At 37.2% G+C, this 22,219-nt stretch overlaps 1 protein-coding gene across 3 annotated transcripts in view; it reads left to right on the forward strand.

Annotated features, from left to right (window-relative positions):
- The window catches only part of znf385d (zinc finger protein 385D), a 293,701-nt gene extending 273,020 nt beyond the window's left edge, over window positions 1-20,681 (forward strand). For 2 of the 3 annotated variants that reach the window (XM_057833411.1, XM_057833410.1), the window contains 4 exons: window positions 5,281-5,583; window positions 5,650-5,837; window positions 10,673-10,765; window positions 19,304-20,680. In XM_057833411.1, the coding sequence (XP_057689394.1) occupies window positions 5,281-5,583; window positions 5,650-5,837; window positions 10,673-10,765; window positions 19,304-19,531 (812 nt within the window). In that variant the 3' untranslated portion in view covers window positions 19,532-20,680. Of the gene's footprint in view, window positions 1-5,280; window positions 5,584-5,649; window positions 5,838-10,672; window positions 10,766-19,303 lie in introns of all 3 variants that reach the window. The other variant, XM_057833409.1, reaches the window with a different exon arrangement.
- Window positions 20,682-22,219: the final 1,538 nt, after the last annotated feature.

The following is a 22,219-nucleotide window of genomic DNA, read 5'->3' on the forward strand; positions in this document are numbered from 1 at the left end:
TTGATGCAAATGACCCCTACAAGAACCTTCAGGGTATGACTCTCAACAAACACGGAAAGTTTGGCGCACATATGTTGCATATCTGCCGAGTTATGACTGTTCAAAATTTTTGGCGAGACAAATTGTTGACGGTCATTTTCACTTCCAGTTTGGACCTCTCCGCTTCAACGAAACCTCAATATTTTTCATCAGGGACCTGAACACATGTCTTGAGGCTCCCCTGAAACAGGTTTGAGGTCAATAGATTTTTTTCCCTTGGAGGAGGAGCCTGTCTCGTAAAGAAGGCCATTTCCTGTTCCCACTAGGGGGCGCCAGGCCTAATGGGTAATATTTCAATGCAGTCGTGTTCAGGCTGGGATATCTCATATACATGCTAGAAATGAAAAAGATTGAACGTTGTATCACAGAGTTTTTAATCATTTTCTGAATTTGGTATTTTGCCCAAAAATGGCCGACTTTGGGACCACGCCCAGGTCAGACCCTTGAGTGAAAACTCACCATTTTGAAAACTTAAGATCTCATATGTCTCCTGAATAGTCTGACCAATTTTGAAGACGATCCAACTATTTTCTTCAGCGACAAGGTCTCAAATGTAAATCGATAAAATTTCACATTTGATCCAAAATTTCCGGCTTCCTGTTGGGTTTGGAATATGGGTGCAAGAGACTTTTTGGAGCAGTTTTGCACAATGTATCGACTCGCCAAATTTCATTGTTCTACGTTGAAAAAACCTAATAGGAAAGGCCTTTTTGAAAATTTCAAGGGGGCGCCACTGAGCCATTTTGTTAAATTTTTTTGTAGATTATCAAAATTTACGCAAAGTTGCATGTATGTGCAAATTTTGGTGAGTTTTCGTGCATGTTCAGGCCTCCAAATGTAAACTCCAACTGTGAACCGATAAAAATTTCACATTTGATCCAAAATATCCGATTTCCTGTTGGATTTGGAATATGGGTGCAAGAGGCTTTTTTGAACAGTTAGGCATAAGGTATCTACTCCCCAAATTTCATTGCTCTACGTTGAAAACCTGAGAGGAGAGGCCTTTTTGAAAATTTTAAGGGTCAAGGGGGCGCCACTGAGCCATTTTTTGACATTTTTTCAAAACGACACAAGATTATCGAATTTTACGCAAAGCCGCACGTATGTGCAAATTTTGGTGACTTTTCGTGCATGTTCAGGCCTCCAAATTGGCCATTTTCATTTGCCCTGAAAAAAGAATAATAATAATAATAATAATAATAATAATAATAATAATAATAATAATAATCCTTTGCAAAACAATAGGGCCTTCGCACGCTCAGTGCTCGGGCCCTAATAATAATCCTTTGCAAAACAATAGGGCCTTCGCACGCTTAGTGCTCGGGCCCTAATAATAATAATAACTAGGCCTGCAAGCAGGACTGAACGGGCCCTCGCAATCTAGCGCAACTCGGACGTCACGCAACTCGGACTGTGTGCAGGTCAGGGTGGTGGCAGATCCTCCTCTCTAATCATCTCATTAGAACCTAACATGCACGAAAGTCGCCTATTTACATTACCACACCCAAGAGATAAAAAACCTTATTGGAGAGAGTACTACAAAAAAGGAGCAACTACTGAGCTGTGCAGCCAAGCCCTTATTCAAAACCAAATTAATCTTCTAACTGGGCCAATTCGACCAAGTGTGCCAAATATTGTGGCTCTATAAGCTGCCTGAGTCTCTGAAAAAAAATATTTCCTTTAAATGGCGAACAAAGGGTCGTCACGGCAACAGATAGAGACACGTGGACATGTGCCGTAAATAAGTATTTTAATAGGTCTTGAAACTACAATGACCAACCTGAAAAGAACTGGACATGTATTGGAAAAACGAGTGACTTTCTATTGCCACTAGTTGGCGCTGTAGCGTTGATGCAAATGACCCCTACAAGGCCCTTCAGGGTATGACTCTCAACAAGCATGGGAAGTTTGGCGCAGATATGTTGTATATCTGCCGAGTTATGACTGTTAAAAGTTTTTGGAGAGAAAAATTGATGACAGTCATTTTCACTTTGCTGTTTGGACCCCTCCGCTTCAACGAAACTTCAATATTCTTCATCAGGCACCTGAAGACAGGTCTTAAGGCTTCCCTTATGCAGGTTTGAGGTAGATTGATTTTTTCCCTTTAGAGGAGGAGTGTGTCCCGTAAAAAAGGGCATTTCCTGTTCCCACTAGGAGGCGCCAGGCACAAACGGTAAATTTTCAATCCAGTCCTGCTCAGGCTGGTATACTTCACACACATGCCAGATTTAAAATAGATTGAAGGTTGTATGAGGGAGTTATCAGTCATTTTCCGAATTCGGTGTTTTGGCGAAAAAATGGCCGACTTTGGCACCCCGCCCATGTCAGGCCCGTGAATGAAAACACACCATTTTGATAACTTAAGATTTCATGTGCCTCATGAACAGTCTCGCCAATTTTGAGAATGATCAAACTAATTCCCTAGGTGCCAAGGTGTAAAATGTGCACACTGTAAATCGATAAAAATTTCATATTCAATCCAAAATACCCGATTTCCTGTTGGGTTTGGAATACGCATGCAAGAGACTTTTTGGAGCAGTTTTGTACAAGGTATCGACTCTCCGAATTTCATCCTTCTACGTTGAAAAAACCTAAATAGAGAGGCCTTTTTGAAAATTTCAAGGGGGCGCCACTGAGCCATTTTGTTACATGTTTTCGTAACTTTTCAAGATTATTGAACGTTATGCAAAGCCGCATGTATGTCCAAATTTTTGTGAGTTTTCGTGCATGTTCAAGCCTCCAAATGTAAACTCCTACTGTGAACCGATAAAAATTTCACATTCGATCCAAAATACCGGATTTACTGTTGGATTTGGAATACGGGTGCAAGAGACTTTTTGGAGCAATTTTGCACAAGGTATCGACTCCCCAAATTTCATCACTCTATGTTAAAAAAACCTAATAGGAAACGCCTTTTTGAAAAATTCAAGGGGGCGCCACTGAGGCATTTTGTTACATTTTTTCGTAACATTGCAAGATTATCGAACGTTATCCAAATCCGCATGTATGTGCAAATTTTTACGAGTTTTTGTGCATATTCAAGCCTCCAAATGTAAACTCCTACTGTGAACCCATGAAAATTTCACATTCGATCCAAAATACCCGATTTCCTGTTGGATTTGGAATACGGGTGCAAGAGACTTTTTGGAGCAGTTTTGCATAAGGTATCTACTCCCCAAATTTCCTTGCTCTATGTTGAAAAAACCCAATAGGAAAGGCCTTTTTTAAAACTTCTTTCTGTCGCCACTAGTTGGCACTGTAGAGTTGATGCAAATGACCCCTACAAGAACCTTCAGGGTATGACTCTCAACAAACACGGGAAGTTTGGCGCAGATATGTTGTATATCTGCCGAGTTATGACTGTTCAAAGTTTTTTGCGTGACAAATTGTTGACGTTCATTTTCACTTTCCTGTTTGGACCCCTCCGCCTCAACGAAACCTCAATATTTTTCATCAGGCACCTGAACACAGGTCTTAAGGCTCCCCTGATGCAGGTTTGAGGTCAACAGATTTTTTTCCCTTGGAGGAGGAACCTGTCTCGTAAAAAAAGGCATTTCCTGTTCTCACTAGGGGGCGCTAGACCTAATGGGTAATATTTCAATGCACTCATGTTAAGGGTGGGATACCACACATACATGCCAAATATGAAAAAGATTGAACGTTGTGTCAAGGAACTATTAGTCATTTACTGAATTTGTCATTTTGCCGAAAAAATGGTCGACTTTGGCACCACGCCCAGGTCAGACCCGTGAATGAAAACGCACCATTTTCAAAACTTAAGATTTCATATGTCTCCTGAACAGTCTCACCAATTTTGAAGATGATCCAACTAACTCCCTCGGCGAAAAGGTCTCAAATGTGCACCGTGTGAATCGATTAAAAATTTCATATTTGATCCATAATAACCGATTTCCTGTTGGGTTTGGAATATGCGTGTAAATGCTTTTTTGGAGCGGTTTTGGACAAGGTATAGACCCCCCAAATTTCATTGCTCTACGCTGACATACCCTAATGTTATAGGCCAATTTTAAAATTTCAAGGGGGCGCCACTGAGCCATTTTGTTATATTTTTTTGCAACGTTGCAAAATTATCGAAATTTACAATTTTCCGGACGTATGTGCAAATTTTGGTGACTTTTCGTGCATGTTCAGGCCTCCAAATTGGCCGTTTTCATTTGCCCTGAAAAAAAAAAAAATAAATAAAAAAAATAAAAATAATCCTTTGCAAAACAATAGGGCCTTCGCACGTCTAGTGCTCGGGCCCTAATAATAATAATAATAATAATAATAATAATAATAATCCTTTGCAAAACAATAGGGCCTTCGCACGCTTAGTGCTCGGGCCCTAATAATAAATACACTTAAAGCGATGGCAGATAATTTCACTTATTGCCAATAGATTTACACTTAAAACTGACTAGTTTTAAGGAGGTGTGTTTTGCAGTGTATTAATGTTATATATGTTAGAAATGGCTTGCTTTTAAAGGCATTTTTGTGCAACTTAGGTATTTACTCTGTAAGTAATTGTTGCCAAAGGTTTACCATTACACAATGTCAGACAATCTGTCATTATTTAGATGTTTGAATTGACGACTTGTTCATATTTTATGTTGGAAAAAAAGAGCAATAAATTATATTTTTGCACAGTAATATTTTCTTTTGTGTATACTTTAACATTTTACATAAATCTTTTAATAGAATTATCGGCTTGACATTATCGGTTATCGGTTGGAATGAGGAGGAAATTATCGGTTATCGGTATTGGTTGAAAAATGTATTATCGTGCATCACTACTGGAAACTATAGAACCAGAAAAACGTCAGCAAGAAGCTGCTTAGAAAGAGAGGGGTGGTGCATAAACTCATACGTTGCTCACACAACATAATCACAATGAACTATTTACGTTAAAAAAAATCTTGGGATGCCGTGAGCTACCCACACTAGCGTTGCGATCGACTGGTCGATTATAATCGACGTAATGAGCACCCTTGATTTAGCCTATCAATTAATTAGGTGCATATTCGTATGAAATGTAGCGCTGACCCCTGTTCACCCAATCTATTTGGTCTTACTTTTATGTCGCATCCCGAGCAAAAAAAAAATGTACATGTACAGATTATGCTGTTACACCGTCCCTACCAATGTTGGGACGAAACCTACACCCTTGTTTCAATGCCATTGACGCCCAGGAGTGGCTGGGAGCAAACAGCAAATGAGTTAAATCTGACGATGTCCCGACAGATTCCCTTCCTAGCACCCCGCCATCACCTGCACTCCGACTGGCGCTGGACAATGCAGTAACAACCCCCGCGGCTCCAATCGACATCACCGGAATCATGTCGGTGGTCCCAGACGCTCCGGAAACCACCTCAGAAGCGGACCTAAACTCACCCTCAGAACCAGAACCGGAACCGGACCCTGACGTGGAACCCGAAGAGGATGCGGAACCGGAAACGGAGGAGGAGAAAGCTCGGCGACTGCTATACTGCTCACTTTGCAAAGTGGCCGTCAATTCGGCGTCACAGCTGGAGGCTCATAATAGTGGTAAGAGAGTCACTTTTTAATCATGTTAAGCTCTTTGAAATAAACATGGCGTCTGTTTTTGGGAAGGTACCAAGCACAAGACCATGCTGGAGGCCCGCAGCGGCGTGGGCTCCATCAAGTCGTTCCCACGGCCTGGCGTGAAAGGCAAAGTGGCAGCGCCATCGTCATCCAATGCAGCCACAGGCTTGCAGAACAAAACATTCTACTGTGAGACATGCGACGTGCACGTCAACTCCGAGACGCAGCTCAAGCAGGTTCATCAAAACTGTTATTTGCTCTATGTAACAAGTACAAAAAAATACATACATCCAATATTTCTTATTTTGAGTTTTTACATTTACAATACCATACCATGCAACTTTGTGTTTTCTATGATGAGTCACGCTTTCATACGGAAACGCATTGCTGCCACTCCCCAAAAAAGTCCAGTATCACGTTTATACATGATAATTGGCACCATGTTTATGGTTTTTGGCACCAACATGTTTACTTATTATTATGTAAAAACATGACAACTATTATTTAAAAATGTAACTATCATGTAAAAACGTGATAATTATCATGGAAAAACGTTTGAGCTATGGTGGAAACATAATTATTGCGTGAACATGTAAAAACTATTGTGTAAAAACGTGATCTTTATCGTGTAAAAACATGATCTTTATCACGTCTAAACGTGATTTTTATCGCGTAAAAACGTGATCCACTGTCGATCGTGTAAAAACCTGATCTTTGTCACGTAAAAACCTGATCATTATCGTGTGTTAACTTTAAGAGTGACTTTTTGACTTCACGGAAAACACAATTGTCTGGGTGACCCCACACTTTTAGTATAGTAATACTACTATTTTATATTTTAGAACAGAATATCATTCATGAAACATTTTATGATTATATATTTTTTAAAATTATAGATGCATTTTTTTTTTATTTACAGTGATACCCCGACATACGATCGCGTCGAGACACGATCTTTTCGACATCCAACGTAAAATTTGACTCGCCATTTGTTTCTACATCCGACGACGTGCTCTAAATACGACAATCTATGACAGCACCACAGTTTCTTTGTTTTCCCACAAGACGGACGCATGGCAGATTTTCTTGTGAGAGAAATCAACATGGGTTCCAACAATGTTAGTGCAGGTGGTTAAAAAAAAGGAAAAAAAGGTGATGCTTACCGTTACCATTGCCATGAAGATAGATATGATAAAAAAATATGAGCGTGGTGTGCACATTTGTGATATGGCTCACTCAACAATACAGCCGTAGACAGTCTATGACGGTCCTCCTCCGTTGGCCAGTTTAATAAGTTAAGGTGGCAAATATTATTGTGGTAACATCGCCAAAGAAATTGCCAGCTTCGTCAGTTTTCTAATCATTTATTCCATCAACTTGTGGCCAACTTTTTCCCTGCAGCAAGTAAACAAAGTGAAACTAAAAAGGCTCACTCTATTAAGTCAGCCACCCGATGCGTTCAGGTACACCACGCAAACACATTCGCCACATTAGAACCCGATTTGTTAAATTATTACAGCTATTATTATTATCATTATTGCTATTATTATATTATTATTCCGAGACACGTGATGCGTTCAGGTACACAACGCAAACACATTCGCCACATTAGAACCCGATTTGTTACATTATTACAGCTATTATTATTATCATTATTGCTATTACTATATTATTATTCCGATATTTATTCATAATGTATTTGTTTTGCTCCTGTAATTGATATTTGCAATAGTAACATCAAAATTTATTGAGAATTTAGTGTAGGTTTTCGGGGTGTGGAACCAATTCATGGAATTATAATGTATTCTTATGGGAAAATTAAATCCTGCTCGACATACGGCCATTTCGACTTACAAACCAGGTCCTGGAACGAATTAACTTTCTATGTCGAGGTACCACTGTATATTGTAGTATCTCTACTTATGAAATTAATTGGTTCAGGAAGTAGTTTCTTAACTTGAGAATTCTGTAAGTAGAGACTCATTTTCATGTAAATGCCTTAATCCGTTCCAAGCCCTCCAAAATTCAGACATAAATCTTTTATAATGCATAAAAAATGCATCAAAACATGTAACAAATACATGTTACAATTAGATTATTGCACAATAAACATAAAATCAGTGTTGTGCATAATGTAAAAAACCAAGACTAAAGAATTAAAGTTTACAATGCCCTCATGTAAAGCTGTCGGAACACGAGGGGCGAATGAAGAGGATGCTGGGATAGTCTGTCACCCAAACAATTTTGAGTTTTCTGTGAAAAGTAACACTTTCATGAAAAAAAAAAAACATGACAACTATTATTTAAAAACGTAACTATCATGTAAAAACGTGGTAATTATAATGCAAAATGTAGAAACTAAAAACGTTATAATTATTGTGTAAAAATGTAAAAACGTGATCATTATCGAGTAAAGTCGTGATCTTTATCGCGTAATAAAGTGATCGTTATCGTGTAAAAATGTGATCTTTATCGCATAAAATCATGATCATTATCCTGTAAAGACTTTTTGACTTCATTGAAAACACAACTGTCTGGGTGACCCCACACTTTTAGTATTAATATTTTATATTTTAGGATAGGATAATATTTATAAAACATTTTACAATGGTAATTTGTTTTAGTTACAGATGCATTTTTTATTTATATTGTAATACTTACTAAATTATTGGTTCTGGAAATAGTTTCTTAACTTGAAACTTGAACATTCTGTAAGTAGAGCCACAATTTCCACGTAAATGCCCTAATTCGTTCCAAGCCCCCCCCCCAAAATTCAGACATAAATCTTTTATAATGCATATAAATGTATCAAAACATGTAAAAAATACATGTTACAATTAGATTATTGCACAGTAAACATAAAATCAGTGTAGACTGGACTAAAGAATAAAAGTATTTATTACACTCATACAAATACAGAAGATGTCCTTCTTAGCCAATTGGATGCTAGGAATGCAAGGCAATAGCCAATGGCAGAGCAGCTAAAATTACATTCCACTCAGTAAACTCTGGGAGCTGCAAGTATCAGCCATACTTTATTTTTGCTTTTCGGATCCTGAAATTTCTTTCGTAATAAGAGGCAATATTTTCCAGTTGAGGCGTGTCTTAACCAGAAAATTTTGGATGTAGACACGTTCGTAAGTAGAGGTACTACTGTATTTATTTGGGCTGTATAAATGTAAAGATACTTTATGTTATAAAATATTAATATCCTGTTTTTTTATTTGGTCATATTTATTTTTCGTTAATGTTTTTCTAAATTTGCTATATTAACGTTACATTTTGTGTTATTAGGTTGAGAAATTATATATTAAACAACTGAGTTATACTCTGCTGATTTAAAAAAAAAAAAATTTAATAAAATATACATTTAGATTTTTTAAAATTTGAAAATACGGTATGTGCAGTATTTTTCATTTAATTGGGTATAGGATTTTTGTTTTTATTATGATAAAAGTTTTTATTATTCATATAAATTAGGGCTGTCAAAATTATCGTGTTAACTGGCGGCAATTAATTTTTTAAATTAATCATGTTAAAATATTTGACGAAATTAACGCACATGCCCCGCTCAAACAGATTAAAATGACAGCAGTGTCATGTCCACTTGTTACTTGTGTTTTTTTTGGTGTTTTGACGCCCTCTGCTGGCGCTTGGGTGTGACTGATTTTATGGGTTGAAGCACCATGAGCATTGTGTATTTATTGACATCAACGATGGCGAGCTACTAGTTTATTTTTTGATTGAAAATTGTACAAATTTTATTAAAACGAAAACATTAAGAGGGGTTTTAATATAAAATTTCTATAACTTGTACTAACATTTATCTTTTAAGAACTACAAGTCTTTCTATCCATGGATCACTTTAACAGAATGTTAATGCCATCTTGTTGATTTATTGTTATAATAAACAAATACAGTACTTATGTACAGTATGTTGAATGTATATATCCGTCTTGTGTCTTATCTTTCCATTCCAACAATAATTTACAGAAAAATATGGCATATTTTATAGATGGTTTGAATTGCGATTAATTACGATTAATTAATTTTGAAGCTGTGATTAACTCGATTAAAAATTGTAATCGTTTGACAGCCCTAATATACGTAAATATAAATTATTTACACATTTGTTTCTACTGATTAATGTATTTCAAATTATTATTACATTACATATGAATTTGATTTTAGCGATTGCTCAATGCTTTAGGAACATTATTTTTTATGTATTTAAGTATTTATTTGTACAGATGTTGTATTAATAATTTGTTATCCAAATAACATTTTAACCGTTGGTCAGTTGTCAGTGTATTTGTTTTGCATTTTTGCTTTTAAAATATTTAACAAAGTTAAATTTATTTGCTAAAAATATAAGAAACTTGTATTTTTTATTTAAAATGTCTATTTTCATCATGTTTGACTCTTACTTAAAAAAGAAAAAGGTTTATTTTAATGGTAAATTGTATACTTTAATGTTTCTTGATGTATGTGAAGCGATTTTTCTTTAATTATTTCTTTTTTTTTTTACTTATTGATTGAACATTGAACATGTTAAGTGGCGAGAAGACGAGCGGATGTTTGGTGGCTGTCATAATGCGGCGGCAGTGGTGGCGGTGGCTCCGGTTCGTCAGTTGCCATGGCGACGCTCCACTTGCATCATTATCAGACAGCTTGTCAAAAAAAAAATCGGCGCAACATGAATCTTTGTCAGTCTTTGGAAATATGAACATCGCGTTGCCTTGGGAACAGGACGGCGCACAAACACAAACAGTTAACGAACAACGTTGACGACGACGTTGCGTTCGCAGGGCGGCATGACTTGTCAAAAAAACTTTCACAATATGACTTTTGAAAGTGGCATAAATGACATTGAGTTATTATGGCAAGGAAGTGAGAACGTTTTACTCGTTGAACAATTATATCACTTGCTGAATAGAATATTTAACCTTTCCTTCAACCGAGAATGTAAAACAAAACGTTTTCTTTTTTAATTAAAAAGACAAGATTTTGAAGTTCAAAGTCAAAACATAATACTTCATCTCATTCATTTCAAACTGTTTCTCCTTTACAGCACATCAGCAGTCGTCGTCATAAAGACCGAGCGGCAGGCAAACCGGCCAAACCCAAGTACACCCCCTACAGCAAAGGAGCCGCCAAACAGACGGTGGGTGAATGATCATGTGTCGGTGCTATTGAAGAGGTCAGAAAAGGAATTTTTCGATAAATTGATAACGGCATAGCCTATTTCGGTCAAATTTGACAAAGGATCAAAGGTCACAGAAAAGAAAGAAAAGGAATTTCTCAATAAATTGATAACCGCTTAGCCTATTTAGCTCAAATTTGACAAAGGATCAAAGTTGGGCTGCAGCTATCGGTTATTTCAGTAGTCGATTAATCTATGAATTAGTTGGTTCGAATAATCGAGTAATCGGATTAGGAACATAAAAATTAAAAATACCTGAGCTTAGGGCTCAAACGGTATATATAAATTAGAGCTGAAACGAATACTCGAGCAACTCGAGATTAAAAACTGACCCGAGTAATTTTATTCACCTCGAGGAATCGTTTAATTTTGCCAGCTCTAAGCATCACGTTTTGCCCAGACTACTTTCAATGCGGGACAACGCGCTGACGTCACGTGCGTAGAGGAAGAAGCAATAAAAATTGAAAAAAAAAACTTACTGCAGCCGACAGCCGCTACAAACTACGCCGACGTTGCTAAAAACTACGCCCGCATGATGCTAGTGTGGTAGCAGGTAGTGTCCGATGCGTCTCATAGATATCGCATGCATTTAGGACTAGATAGGAAATGACAGACTCGGCCGCGTCTATCAGTAAACAGCCGCCATCTTTAAGCAGTACACTTCTCATCGCTAATACATACAACGTTACTGTCACTCGGTCACGTAACGTTAGCTCTTCGGAGGGCTAGGTTTCTATTGATTATGACCACTATCGATGCATGGCTAACGTGTCTTACATACAGGTTTTATATAATCTGTAAAAACACAGCGCTGTAGAGTGATGAGGGTATATAATTAAAACATAATAAAGCTAACTGTCAGTTTTGACTCAGTAGTCATTGCTGAATAAAACACCAAGTAGCACTGGGCCCTAATGTGCTCCAATACAGCAGGTATTATATATTGATTTTGAACACTGCAAAAACTCAAAATCCTATCAGTACTTACAGTTTAGACTAACTTAAAACTTAACTAGAACTTAATAATAGCTTGACACAAATGGAAATTATATTGAAACACGTGGGAAAAACACATAGCTTTCAAGTGATGTGTGTTATCAGGCGTAATTACAGTTTTAGGTAAGAAATATGTTTATTTTTTAATAAGATCTAGAAATTTTTTGAGTGAAAGCAGTGATTTTTTTTTCTAGTCACATCTGAGATGCAATTGTTGGCTGTTTTCAGCAATGTACATCGAAAATACAGACACTGATTGACTGAAAATGGTTCAGTATTGGATTAAATGTCTTTTTTTCCTCATGTATATTTATAATTGCTCTTTACCTAAAAAAAAAAAAAAAAAAGGTTTTATCTGATTACTTGATTAATCGATAAAAATTTCAGTCGATTACTCGAATACTAAAATATTCGATAGCTGCAGCCCTAATATAAATAAAGGAGGATCTAAGTACAACAAAAGAACAATTGGCTAACTTGCTTAGCAAAAGTCCGCTAGCTTAAATGCTATAAAATGGTCTTACAATGGTCTTAACAAATCTTTCAAACACATTCCCACAAAAATGGCTAAATATAACTATAAACTAAATTATGAATGCATTTAAAAAAAACAAACATCTCAACAAAAACCTACCTTATGATGGTCTTAACAGTGAGCAGCTGGATTCAGCCATGTTAAATGGGTTATGTCATATTCGCTGTTACCACTAGAGGGCAGTGGATCCACCCAAATAAATAACAATAAATGCAAACACTTTCAACACAAACCATTACAATGCCACTTTAATTAAACGAATACACGAAGCAGCAAAATTTAATTCGAAGTTTTTTTCTAATCGATTTACTTGAGTTAATCGATTATGTGTTGCAGCATTAGATCAAAGGTCACAGAGGTCAGAAAGGTGGCGATGCTTTGAATTTGGCTGCTTAGGGGGTCTTCTGCTCTTCTAGTTTATCCATTTTTTTATTTTAAACTTTTGCCATTTGCAACTATTCTTATGTTATTATTAAGAATAATGCTGTCAGTGTCAGAAGTTATTTTTTATTAAAAAATATATTTTATTAATTTTATTATGTTTATTATGTCATTTCCAACTTTAGCTATTTAATTATGAAACAGATGTTTTTTTTTTTAGTGTTTTTAATTAGATAATTTGAAAAAAATAAATAAATTTACTTTATTTTTCTACTGTATTTATTCAATTATTTTACAAAATGTCATTTCCAAATTTGGCGCTTTAATTGTTAAAACTTTGTCCTCAATGTCAATTTTGTTTTTGTAATTTTTTTAAATATAAAAAAATATATTTTTTTATTCATATATATATATATATATATATATATATATATATATATATATATATATATATATATATATATATATAAAATTTGATTTAATTTAATTTAAAAACTAAACTTCTTAAAATATCAAAAATATTTTCTGTTTATGTCATTGTTTTTTTTGAATTTTTTTTTTTTTTTTTTTTAGATTTTGACTTAACTACTGAAAATAATTGCTACTAATGTCAGTCACTTTCTTTTTTTTTACATTTTATTTTTAAATTTGTATTTATTTCCTTACTTGTAGTCAATTTGTTTTTATTCTTTATTAATTTTATTTTTTTGTGGGCATTTCTAACTTTGCCTCTAAAATTATTTAAAATAATCTCTATCAATGTCAGTCAATGAATGCCGTTAATAACACCCGTTTCAAGTTTAGCAAAAGTAAAAGATTGCGAGAACCTCCCGGGGCGAGTTTGCAACCAGTCGCGAGGAAAATGTCTATTCCCCGCAAGGCGTCATCGAGCAAGTTAACGGAGAGGAGCTTTCTCCTCCCTCCCCTTCGCCGTCCCCCAACAGTGATTGATAAGCCGTGACGTGGCGCTGGCGCCGCCGGAGTGCCGCTTTTCCATTACGGATACACAAGATTAGCCCGGATAACTTTGCTCACCTTTTCACACTATTAGCTTCATTGTGTGTGTGAGGCTGAAAAATCACTCCAGCACCGTCATTTTGGCTTTTGTCTCACGTCGTAAAATTTTACTGTCTTCACGTGGTGATGCTTTTCATACAATATACGGTCTTTAATTACACACGGTCATTTCACAAATGACTCTTTTTGTTGAAGTCCAAGAAAAGACGAAATTTTCAAAACACGCTGTGCTCCCCTATCATAGCAGCATAGTTGGGAGGGGTTTTCCCTCTTCCACCCTTTTGTTTTGCCTTTTCTCATCTAAGGAATCGAGGCGAAACGGGGAAAATATTTCTTGTGTGGTTCCAAAATACTCGGCCAAGAAATGATTCTCCTTCTCATAAAGATGATCTTCACCTGAATGTTCGCATCAGTAATGAAAACATTTGCATACAATTTTATAAAGCCAAAGTTTACCAAAAAATTCATATGCAAGTTTCAGCAAAAACAAGGTTCATGCCAAATACATAAAATTAAACTCGGAGAAAGTAGACCTCCGCCTAAGTATGCCTAAGAAATTGCGACGCTGTCATAAATCGCCGTGTTTCGAGATTTTGGCAAAAAAGTCAAGAAAAACCAAAAATCCCTATCTCAAAAAAATAGCATATCATGAAAAGGTATTTTAAAGAGGCTACTAGCCTAATCATCTGACTCAACGAATTAACTCAAAACCCTGGCGAAAGATTCCTGAGGCTTTTTTAAAAACTCCCAGCCTGGTTCATTACTCAAAACCGCAATCATGGGCAAGACTGCCGACCTGACTGCTGTCCAGGAGGCCATCATTGACACCCTCAAGCAAGAGGCTAAGACACAGAAAGAAATTTCTGAGCGAATAGGCTTTTCCCAGAGTGCTGTATCAAGGCACCTCAGTGGAAAGTCTGTGGGAAGGAAAAAATGTGGCAGGAAACACTGCACAACCAGAAGAGTTGACCGCTCCCTGAGAAGATTCTGGAGAAGGGCCGATTCCAGACCTCGGTGGACCTGCAGAAACAGTGGACTGAGTCTGGAGTAGAAACATCCAGAGCCACCGTGCACAGGGGTGTGCTGAAAATGGCAGACCTGGGTTACAGAGAAGCAGCACTGGACTGTTGCTCAGTGGTCCAAAGTACTTTTTTCAGACGAAAGCAAATTTTGCATGTCGTTCGGAAATCAAGGTGCCAGAGTTTGGAGGAAGACCGGGGAGAAGGAAATGCCTAATTGCCTTAAGTCAAGTGTCAAGGTACCCACTTTCAGTGATGGTCTGGGGTGCCATGTCAGCTGCTGGTGTTGGTCTACTGTGTTTTATCAAGGGCAGGGTCAATGCAGCTAGCTATCAGGAGATTTTGGAGCACTTCATGCTTCCATCTGCTGAAAAGCTTTATGGCGAGGAAGATTTACTTTTTCAGCATGACCTGGCACCTGCTCACAGTGCCAAAACCGCTGGTAAATAGTTTACTGACCATGGCATTACTGTGTTCAATTGGCCTGCCAACTCTCCTGACCTGAACCCCATAGAGAATCTGTGGGATATTGTGAAGAGGAAGTTGAGGGACACCAGACCCAACACTGTAGATGAGCTTAAGGCCGCTATGGAAGCATCCTGGGCCTCCATAACACCTCAGCAGTGCCACAGACTGATTGCGTCCATGCCACGCCGCATTGAAACAGTCATTTCTGCAAAAGGATTCCCGACCAAGTATTGAGTGCATAGCTGATATAATTAATTGAAGGTTGACATTTTTTGTATTAAAAAACACTTTTTTTGTATTGGTTGAATGAAATATGCTAATTTTTTTAGATAGCCAATTTCCAGCACACGCCTGTGCACGGTGGCTCTGGATGTTTCTACTCCAGTTTCAGTCCACTGTTTCTGCAGGTCCACCAAGGTCTGGAATCGGCCCTTTACCACAATCTTTCTCAGGGAGCGGTCACCTCTTCTGGTTGTGCAGCGTTTCCTGCCACACTTTTTCCTTCCCATTGAGATGCCTTGATACAGCACTCTGGGAACAGCCTATTCGCTCAGTATTTTCTTTTTTGTGTCTTAGCCTCTTGCTTGAGGGTGTCAATGATGGCCTTCTGGACAGCAGTCAGATCGGCAGTTTTGCCCATGATTGCGGTTTTGAGTAATGAACCAGGCTGGGAATTTTTAAAAAGCCTCAGGAATCTTTCGTAGGGTTTTTGCGTTAATTCGTTGATTCAGATGATTAGGTTAGTAGCTTCTTTAGACTACCTTTTCATGATATGCTATTTTTTTTTAGATAAGGATTTTTGGTTTTTCTTGACTTTTTTGCCAAAATCATCAATATTAAAACAATAAAAGGCTTGAACTACTTCAGTTGTGTGTAATAAAATATATGAAAGTCTAATGTTTTATCAGTACATTACAGAAAATAATGAACTTTATCATAATATGCAATTTTTTGAGAAGGACTAGTATATACACACACAGAGATTTTTAAATGTTTGCATTGGCACAAAATACTTTTACTTTTGTACATTTTAAAGCAAGTACTTTTGCACTTTTTAATGAGTACCTTTTTTCTCAGATACTCATACTCAGTTCAGATGGATTGGACGTCTATTAGTGATAAACCAATGTGAATTTGTCCATAGCACTGAACCATTTAATGTTTATGAAATCTGTTTGTGTCGTTCTCATGGTAACATGCATTTATTCTCATTCAAGTGAAAGTTGTTATTCAAAAGCGACATTCAAGGGGATTGCTTCACCACATTCAAATGACATTTAGAGTTGAGAAGGGTCGAAAAACAAGAATTTATATTAATTGCAGGGTTTTTATCAAACCAGCTTGTCGTGTGTGATGTCGGGAAAGAAACTTTCCACACTTGCAGCGGTTGAAAATTACATTGAGGTCCATTCAGGTGACAAATGAAAAGGGAAAAGTTGGGTGTCTGGCTGCCTGCTCATCGTCATCGCCGTGGCTTTTTTTGGAGTAAAAGGTCTCTGGAGTAATGAACGCCATTCTTCCAGAATCCATTTCCGGAGTTGCTGGTGGTCTGCGTTGCCTTCGCTCTCAGAATAACAATTGAGTGAATCGGGAGACCTTTTTTCTCATTTGGATGTGCTATTCTTTGCTTTACTTCAGAAAATTACACTAATCAGACAATCTCAGATGTGCTCAGTTCAGTCAAATGTGTTATGTTATGTTGAGTTCAGTAGAGATTAAATATCCTTTTACAAAAAGATGTTCGGCTTCACGAGGAGTTCACTGGGTTTGGTAAACAGAAGTCTTTGATGTTTACAGGAAAATGATGGGCATTGATTTTTCCGAGAATACTAAATATTCTTTGATGGTTATGTTCGGCTTAAGAAAGAGGACACATTTGTCTTTGATGTTTACCAGAAAATGTTGGGCATTGATTTTTCCGAAAAACAAAAAATATTCTTTGATTTTTCAAAATGCCAACACATCAGATTCAGCAAAGACAAAATTCATTTGTGTTAGGGAAAGTTATCTTTGATAAATACGAAAACATGTTTCAAGACCTTCAGTCTTTTGTTTTGAAAAATGAATACATGTATAGGTACAGTGCCCTCCATAATTATTGGCATCTCTGAAAAAGATGTTTTTTTAGCTTCTAATATATATATTTTTTAATTCAAATAATATGGGACTTTAATGGTAAAAAAAAAGAGAAAAATCCAACCTTCAATACAAGTGCATTCATTTAGTGGGGAAATAATCCCACAAAAAGAAAAAATTATTTGACATCAAATAATGTGTGTCACAATTATTAGGACCTCTGGTGGTAATACTTTGTACAACCCCCTTTTGCCAACAAAACAATGTCTGGGGACTGAGATGGCCATGGGAGGAGCTTGATTTTGTGTCTGATGAACCATTTCTGTGTAGATTTGGCCATATGTTTAGGGTCATTGTCTTGCTGAAAGACTCAATGACGACCCATCTTCAGCTTTCGAGCAGAGGGCAACAGATTTTGATTTAAAATGTCCAGGTATTTCAAAGCATTCATGATGCCATGCACCCTAACAAGGTTCCCAGGGCCTTTGGAAGCGAAACAACCCCACAGCATCACTGACCCACCCCCATACTTCACAGTGGGTATGAGGTGCTTTTCAGCATGCGCATCTTTCGTGGCACGCCAGACCCACTTAGAGTGTTTGTTGCCAAAAAGCTCAATGTTGGTCTCATCTGACCAATGCACACGGTCCCAGTTGAAGCCTGGGACCGTGTGTATTTTTGTGTGCTCGGCGAGCAGCACGGACTCAACGGCATCGTCCGCTGCACTGGTAGTCCCGGTCGTCCTGCTCGGACTTCCGGCGTCTGACGTCCTGGACGTCCATTCGTTCTTCTTCCGCCGGCACCCCGGCCACTCGTTCCGTTGAGTCGGGTTGCGGGTCTTACAAAATGCACTACTGCCCTTCAGTGGCCAGTTTTATTGCTTTATAATTGATTTTCAGCATTGTGCTTTTGTGCTAAGTTGCATCAGAACCTAGAGATGTCTCTTGTGAAAAAAAACATGTAAAAGACGTATGAATACCTCTTTGGGACACTGAAACAATTAAAAATAGAACGTATTTATACGTTTTGGGGGGCAAATGAGTTAAGAGGATGCTCGCTATGCTAATATTGATGCCAATGCTAACATGAATGCTATGCTAACGTTAAAGGCTAAAACAACACTGCATATTCTCTCTCCTCATGATAAAACAAATCTTATAATGTGTTTCCAAACCAATAAGATGCAGCGCAGCCTAGCTTAAAACACATCCTAAACTCCGATGAGGAGGTTGAAACGACCCAAACACTGTTACGATGCAAGCTGACGTACTCCATACACAATATGAAAATGTCATGCATTGTAAACATATGACAGAAACTATGTTGCATTTTCGTCTCATCAGATGAAAACTGGCATTTATTTTGTTCTAGTCACCAAAGCCACATTTTTAGCCAGTAATCGTCATGATAAAATTTTTCCTCGACGAAATATTTTCATTTTTTAAAACAGCTTTGATAAATACAAAAACATGTTAAAAAAACTAATAAAAAATGGCTAATATTCTTCCTTGAGTCGTAACAGTTGTTTGTAACAGATTGTCTTTTGATGCTTGAAGAACCCGTACAGTTAATTCAGTGAAACGTATATTTTATCAGACAAAAATGCATTTGACGTTTACAAAAAGTCTTCTGTTAAGTTCATTAGAAAACTTGTCTTGTTTACAAAAATATGTTAGGGTAAATAAAACATTTACGAAATTGTCTTGGATGTTTACGAACACATGTTGAATAGAGTGTGACAATATAAAAAAAAAAAAAAAAGCACGAAGCTCAACAGAAAGAAAATTATTTTACCAAAACACGTGTAGTAGGTCCGCTAAAGTTGTCTTTAGTGTTCACAATCGGACATTAGGTTCGTCAAGGACGATTTTTTTCTTCGATGTTTAGTAAATCTCGTCACTGACGTTTCCAAAAACGCATCACGTTCAAAAGCTAAAATAACCAAATTATCTTGTAAATGTGTGCTTAATTAAATTATTTATCTTATTTTTTTATGTCATTCATCAGATCAAGTTGAGTTTGGGCGGAGATCGTCCACGCCCCCCACTGGCCGCCAACCTGCTTCCCGCTCAGCTGATGGCAGCCGCTGCCGTCTTAGGCAACACGTTCCCTCAGCGCCCCGCCCCTAACCCCGCCCTCTTCCCTACGCCGCCCCTCTCCGCCAGCACCCTACTTCGCCCCGCCCCCGGCCCTGTCAGGACCGCCCACCCGCAAGTCCTATTTGCACCGTACTGACCCCTCCCCCACGATCAGAGTGAACTCGGCGACCAGTCTATGCATCCGAGCAATAATGTAACACACCCACACACACACGTACAAGAACTATGCAGTGTCATGACTTTGAACGCTACTCGGTGGCGCTCACGTTCCTGTTTGCACTTGAACTCCTGTTGACGTGCACGTTCGACTCTAGACGGTGTTTGATGGTTAGACTACGTGGCGTTTTTTTGGTTTTGTATTAGTCTTTGCTGCTTCTAATAAGTCAGTGATATAAATTTTTTATGGGAAATTTCCATATAAACCTAAAATGACCTCAACAAGTGAACTTGACTGGACTTTGAAATGAAATGCTTCAGCACTTTTTGCTCTACTTGACGTTTCTGAAAGGAGCTGATGGACAAAATTCAAAGCTAATACTTGAATAATCCCATCATAATTGGAAGGGACGATGTTAAAAAATGGCTGGGAAGGAGCTATTTAATCCTTTAAAATGACTTTTAAATTGACTGTCTTTAACTCATCGTTTGCCATTGATCATCAATGCAGGACAATGAGTTCAACAAGTGCCCTAACAAAGGATGAAGTATTTTGATGCGCAGTTTCAATCAAAAGTTAAGCGAAAGTCAAGCTGAGTTCACCTGTAAAGGTCACTTCAGATTCATCCGGAAATTTCCCAGCAAAAGCCCAATTCGCTGTTTATTGGGAGAAATGTGTATGTGTGTGTGGTATGTGTGTATGTTGTCTGGAACAGCGATGCTTTGTGTGTTTCGTGTCAAAAGTGTTTAATGTGTTGATTTGAAGAAATAATAATAAAAAAAGAGTACTACTTTGTTAAACGTGCTTCTGTTTTGCTCATTTGTGGGGAATGATTTGGACTTCTATAAACGGCAATGGCAGCCAATCAGAATTGAAAAAAAATATATATATATATATATATGGCGGAAAACACAGACAAGACTGAAAAAGCAGTTTCTGCTCTTGCAACCCTCTATAAAATAAACTGATGTATTTTAAGCCAAAAGAACTGTTGTGTTTGATAGAACAATATGTCTATATGCTGCCATAGCAGATTCATGGCCTATTAAGCCCCCGAACTATTTTTAATATGTCCCTTTTACCCTGGGTACCTCCGTTTACAGACGTAGTGCAACCACTTTTGTTTCAACCCAGCCATGAAACGAAGGTAACTAATTATATTTATTCTTCAAAATGTCTGTCGTTTTTAGCTTAGAATCATTAATTGATGTCTCATATTTAATTAAAAAAAAAAAAACTTACACTCACATATTTTAAACTTTTAAACAAATTATGTCACAATGAAAATTGTATTTTTTTTTGTTACTGTCGCATTTTCTCCAATATGTTTAGTGTTGCAACGATTAATCGATCAACTCGAGTATTCGACTAGGAAAAAAAGATTTGAATTAAATTTTGCTGCATCGAGTATTAGTTTAATTAAAGTGGCGTTGTAATGTTTTTTTTTAAGTGTTTGCATTTAGTTTTTTTTTTTAATTTGGGCGGATACACTGCCCTCTATTCGGCCACATTTCACATGGCTGAAATCAGCTGCTCCCTGTTAAGACCAACATAAGCTAAGTTTTTGTTTGAGCTAATGTTTTTTTAATGCATTCGTAAAGTATTTTATAAGTATTTTTAGCCGTTTTTTTTGAGGGAATATGTGTCTGAACCATTTGTTTAGAGCATTAAAAAAAAAGTTCGCGTTTTGTAGCATTTAAGCTAGCGGATTTTTGCTGTGTAAGTTAGCCAATTGTTCTTTTGTTGTACATAGATCCTCATTTATTATTTTTTTTATACCGTTTGAGGCTCGGTTTACGTATTTTATTTTTTATGTTCCTTAGCCGATTACTCGATTATTCGAACAAACTAGTTAATCGATTAATCGGTTAATCGACTAATAATATATTCGATAGCTGCAGCCCTGGATATGTTAGATGATAAATAACCGATCCAAATAAAAAAAATAGAAAAAAAAAAAAAAAACGTTTAAAAGGGTAAATATATGAAAAAGAAAATCTCGACCACTCCTTGATGTCTGCGATTTCTGCATCGCGACCCCTGTTATATTACCATGTTTCACCCATAAAATCCCCCCAAAATCCAGCTGTGGCCATTCACAGCTGTGTCTTGACACTCAGTGATACATGCGACATGGAGTTTTTGGATCAAAACAAGGTAAGTACGCGACAATATCTCGTTAAAGTCATGGCGTCTGTAATTCTGCTCTCGCGTGCTCTCGCCTCCAGATAGGGTTTTGCTGTTTAAAAAACTTTTTTTTTTTTTTTTTTTTAAGAATGCCCTCCTGTTCAAAATGTCTCTTCCCCCAGAAAATTGAGATTTTAAGCTTTCCAATGATGTATCACACATGCATATCGGACAATTTTGAAAGTTGGCCAAATTGGGAGTCGCAGAGCGGATCTTCAAGTCACAAGAATTTGATAAGAATTTGCACCCATTGTGATTTTGCAAGTTCACCCACTTAGAAAATAGGTAGAGGTCTGAAATTTCAATCATAGATGCATGTCCACTTACAGAGACATAGTGTAAAAAATAAATCCGGAACTGACATTGTATGGTTGTTTTTTTAAATAATTTATTTGTAATTTACTGGGATTCAGAAGTGCAATAATTATGACACTCAGAGTTTTCAGTCTACCTTTAAAAAAAAAAATCCACCTTTACCCA

The sequence above is a fragment of the Corythoichthys intestinalis genome, chromosome 4 (genome assembly GCF_030265065.1).
Source record: "Corythoichthys intestinalis isolate RoL2023-P3 chromosome 4, ASM3026506v1, whole genome shotgun sequence".
Classification (NCBI taxonomy): Eukaryota; Metazoa; Chordata; class Actinopteri; order Syngnathiformes; family Syngnathidae; genus Corythoichthys; species Corythoichthys intestinalis.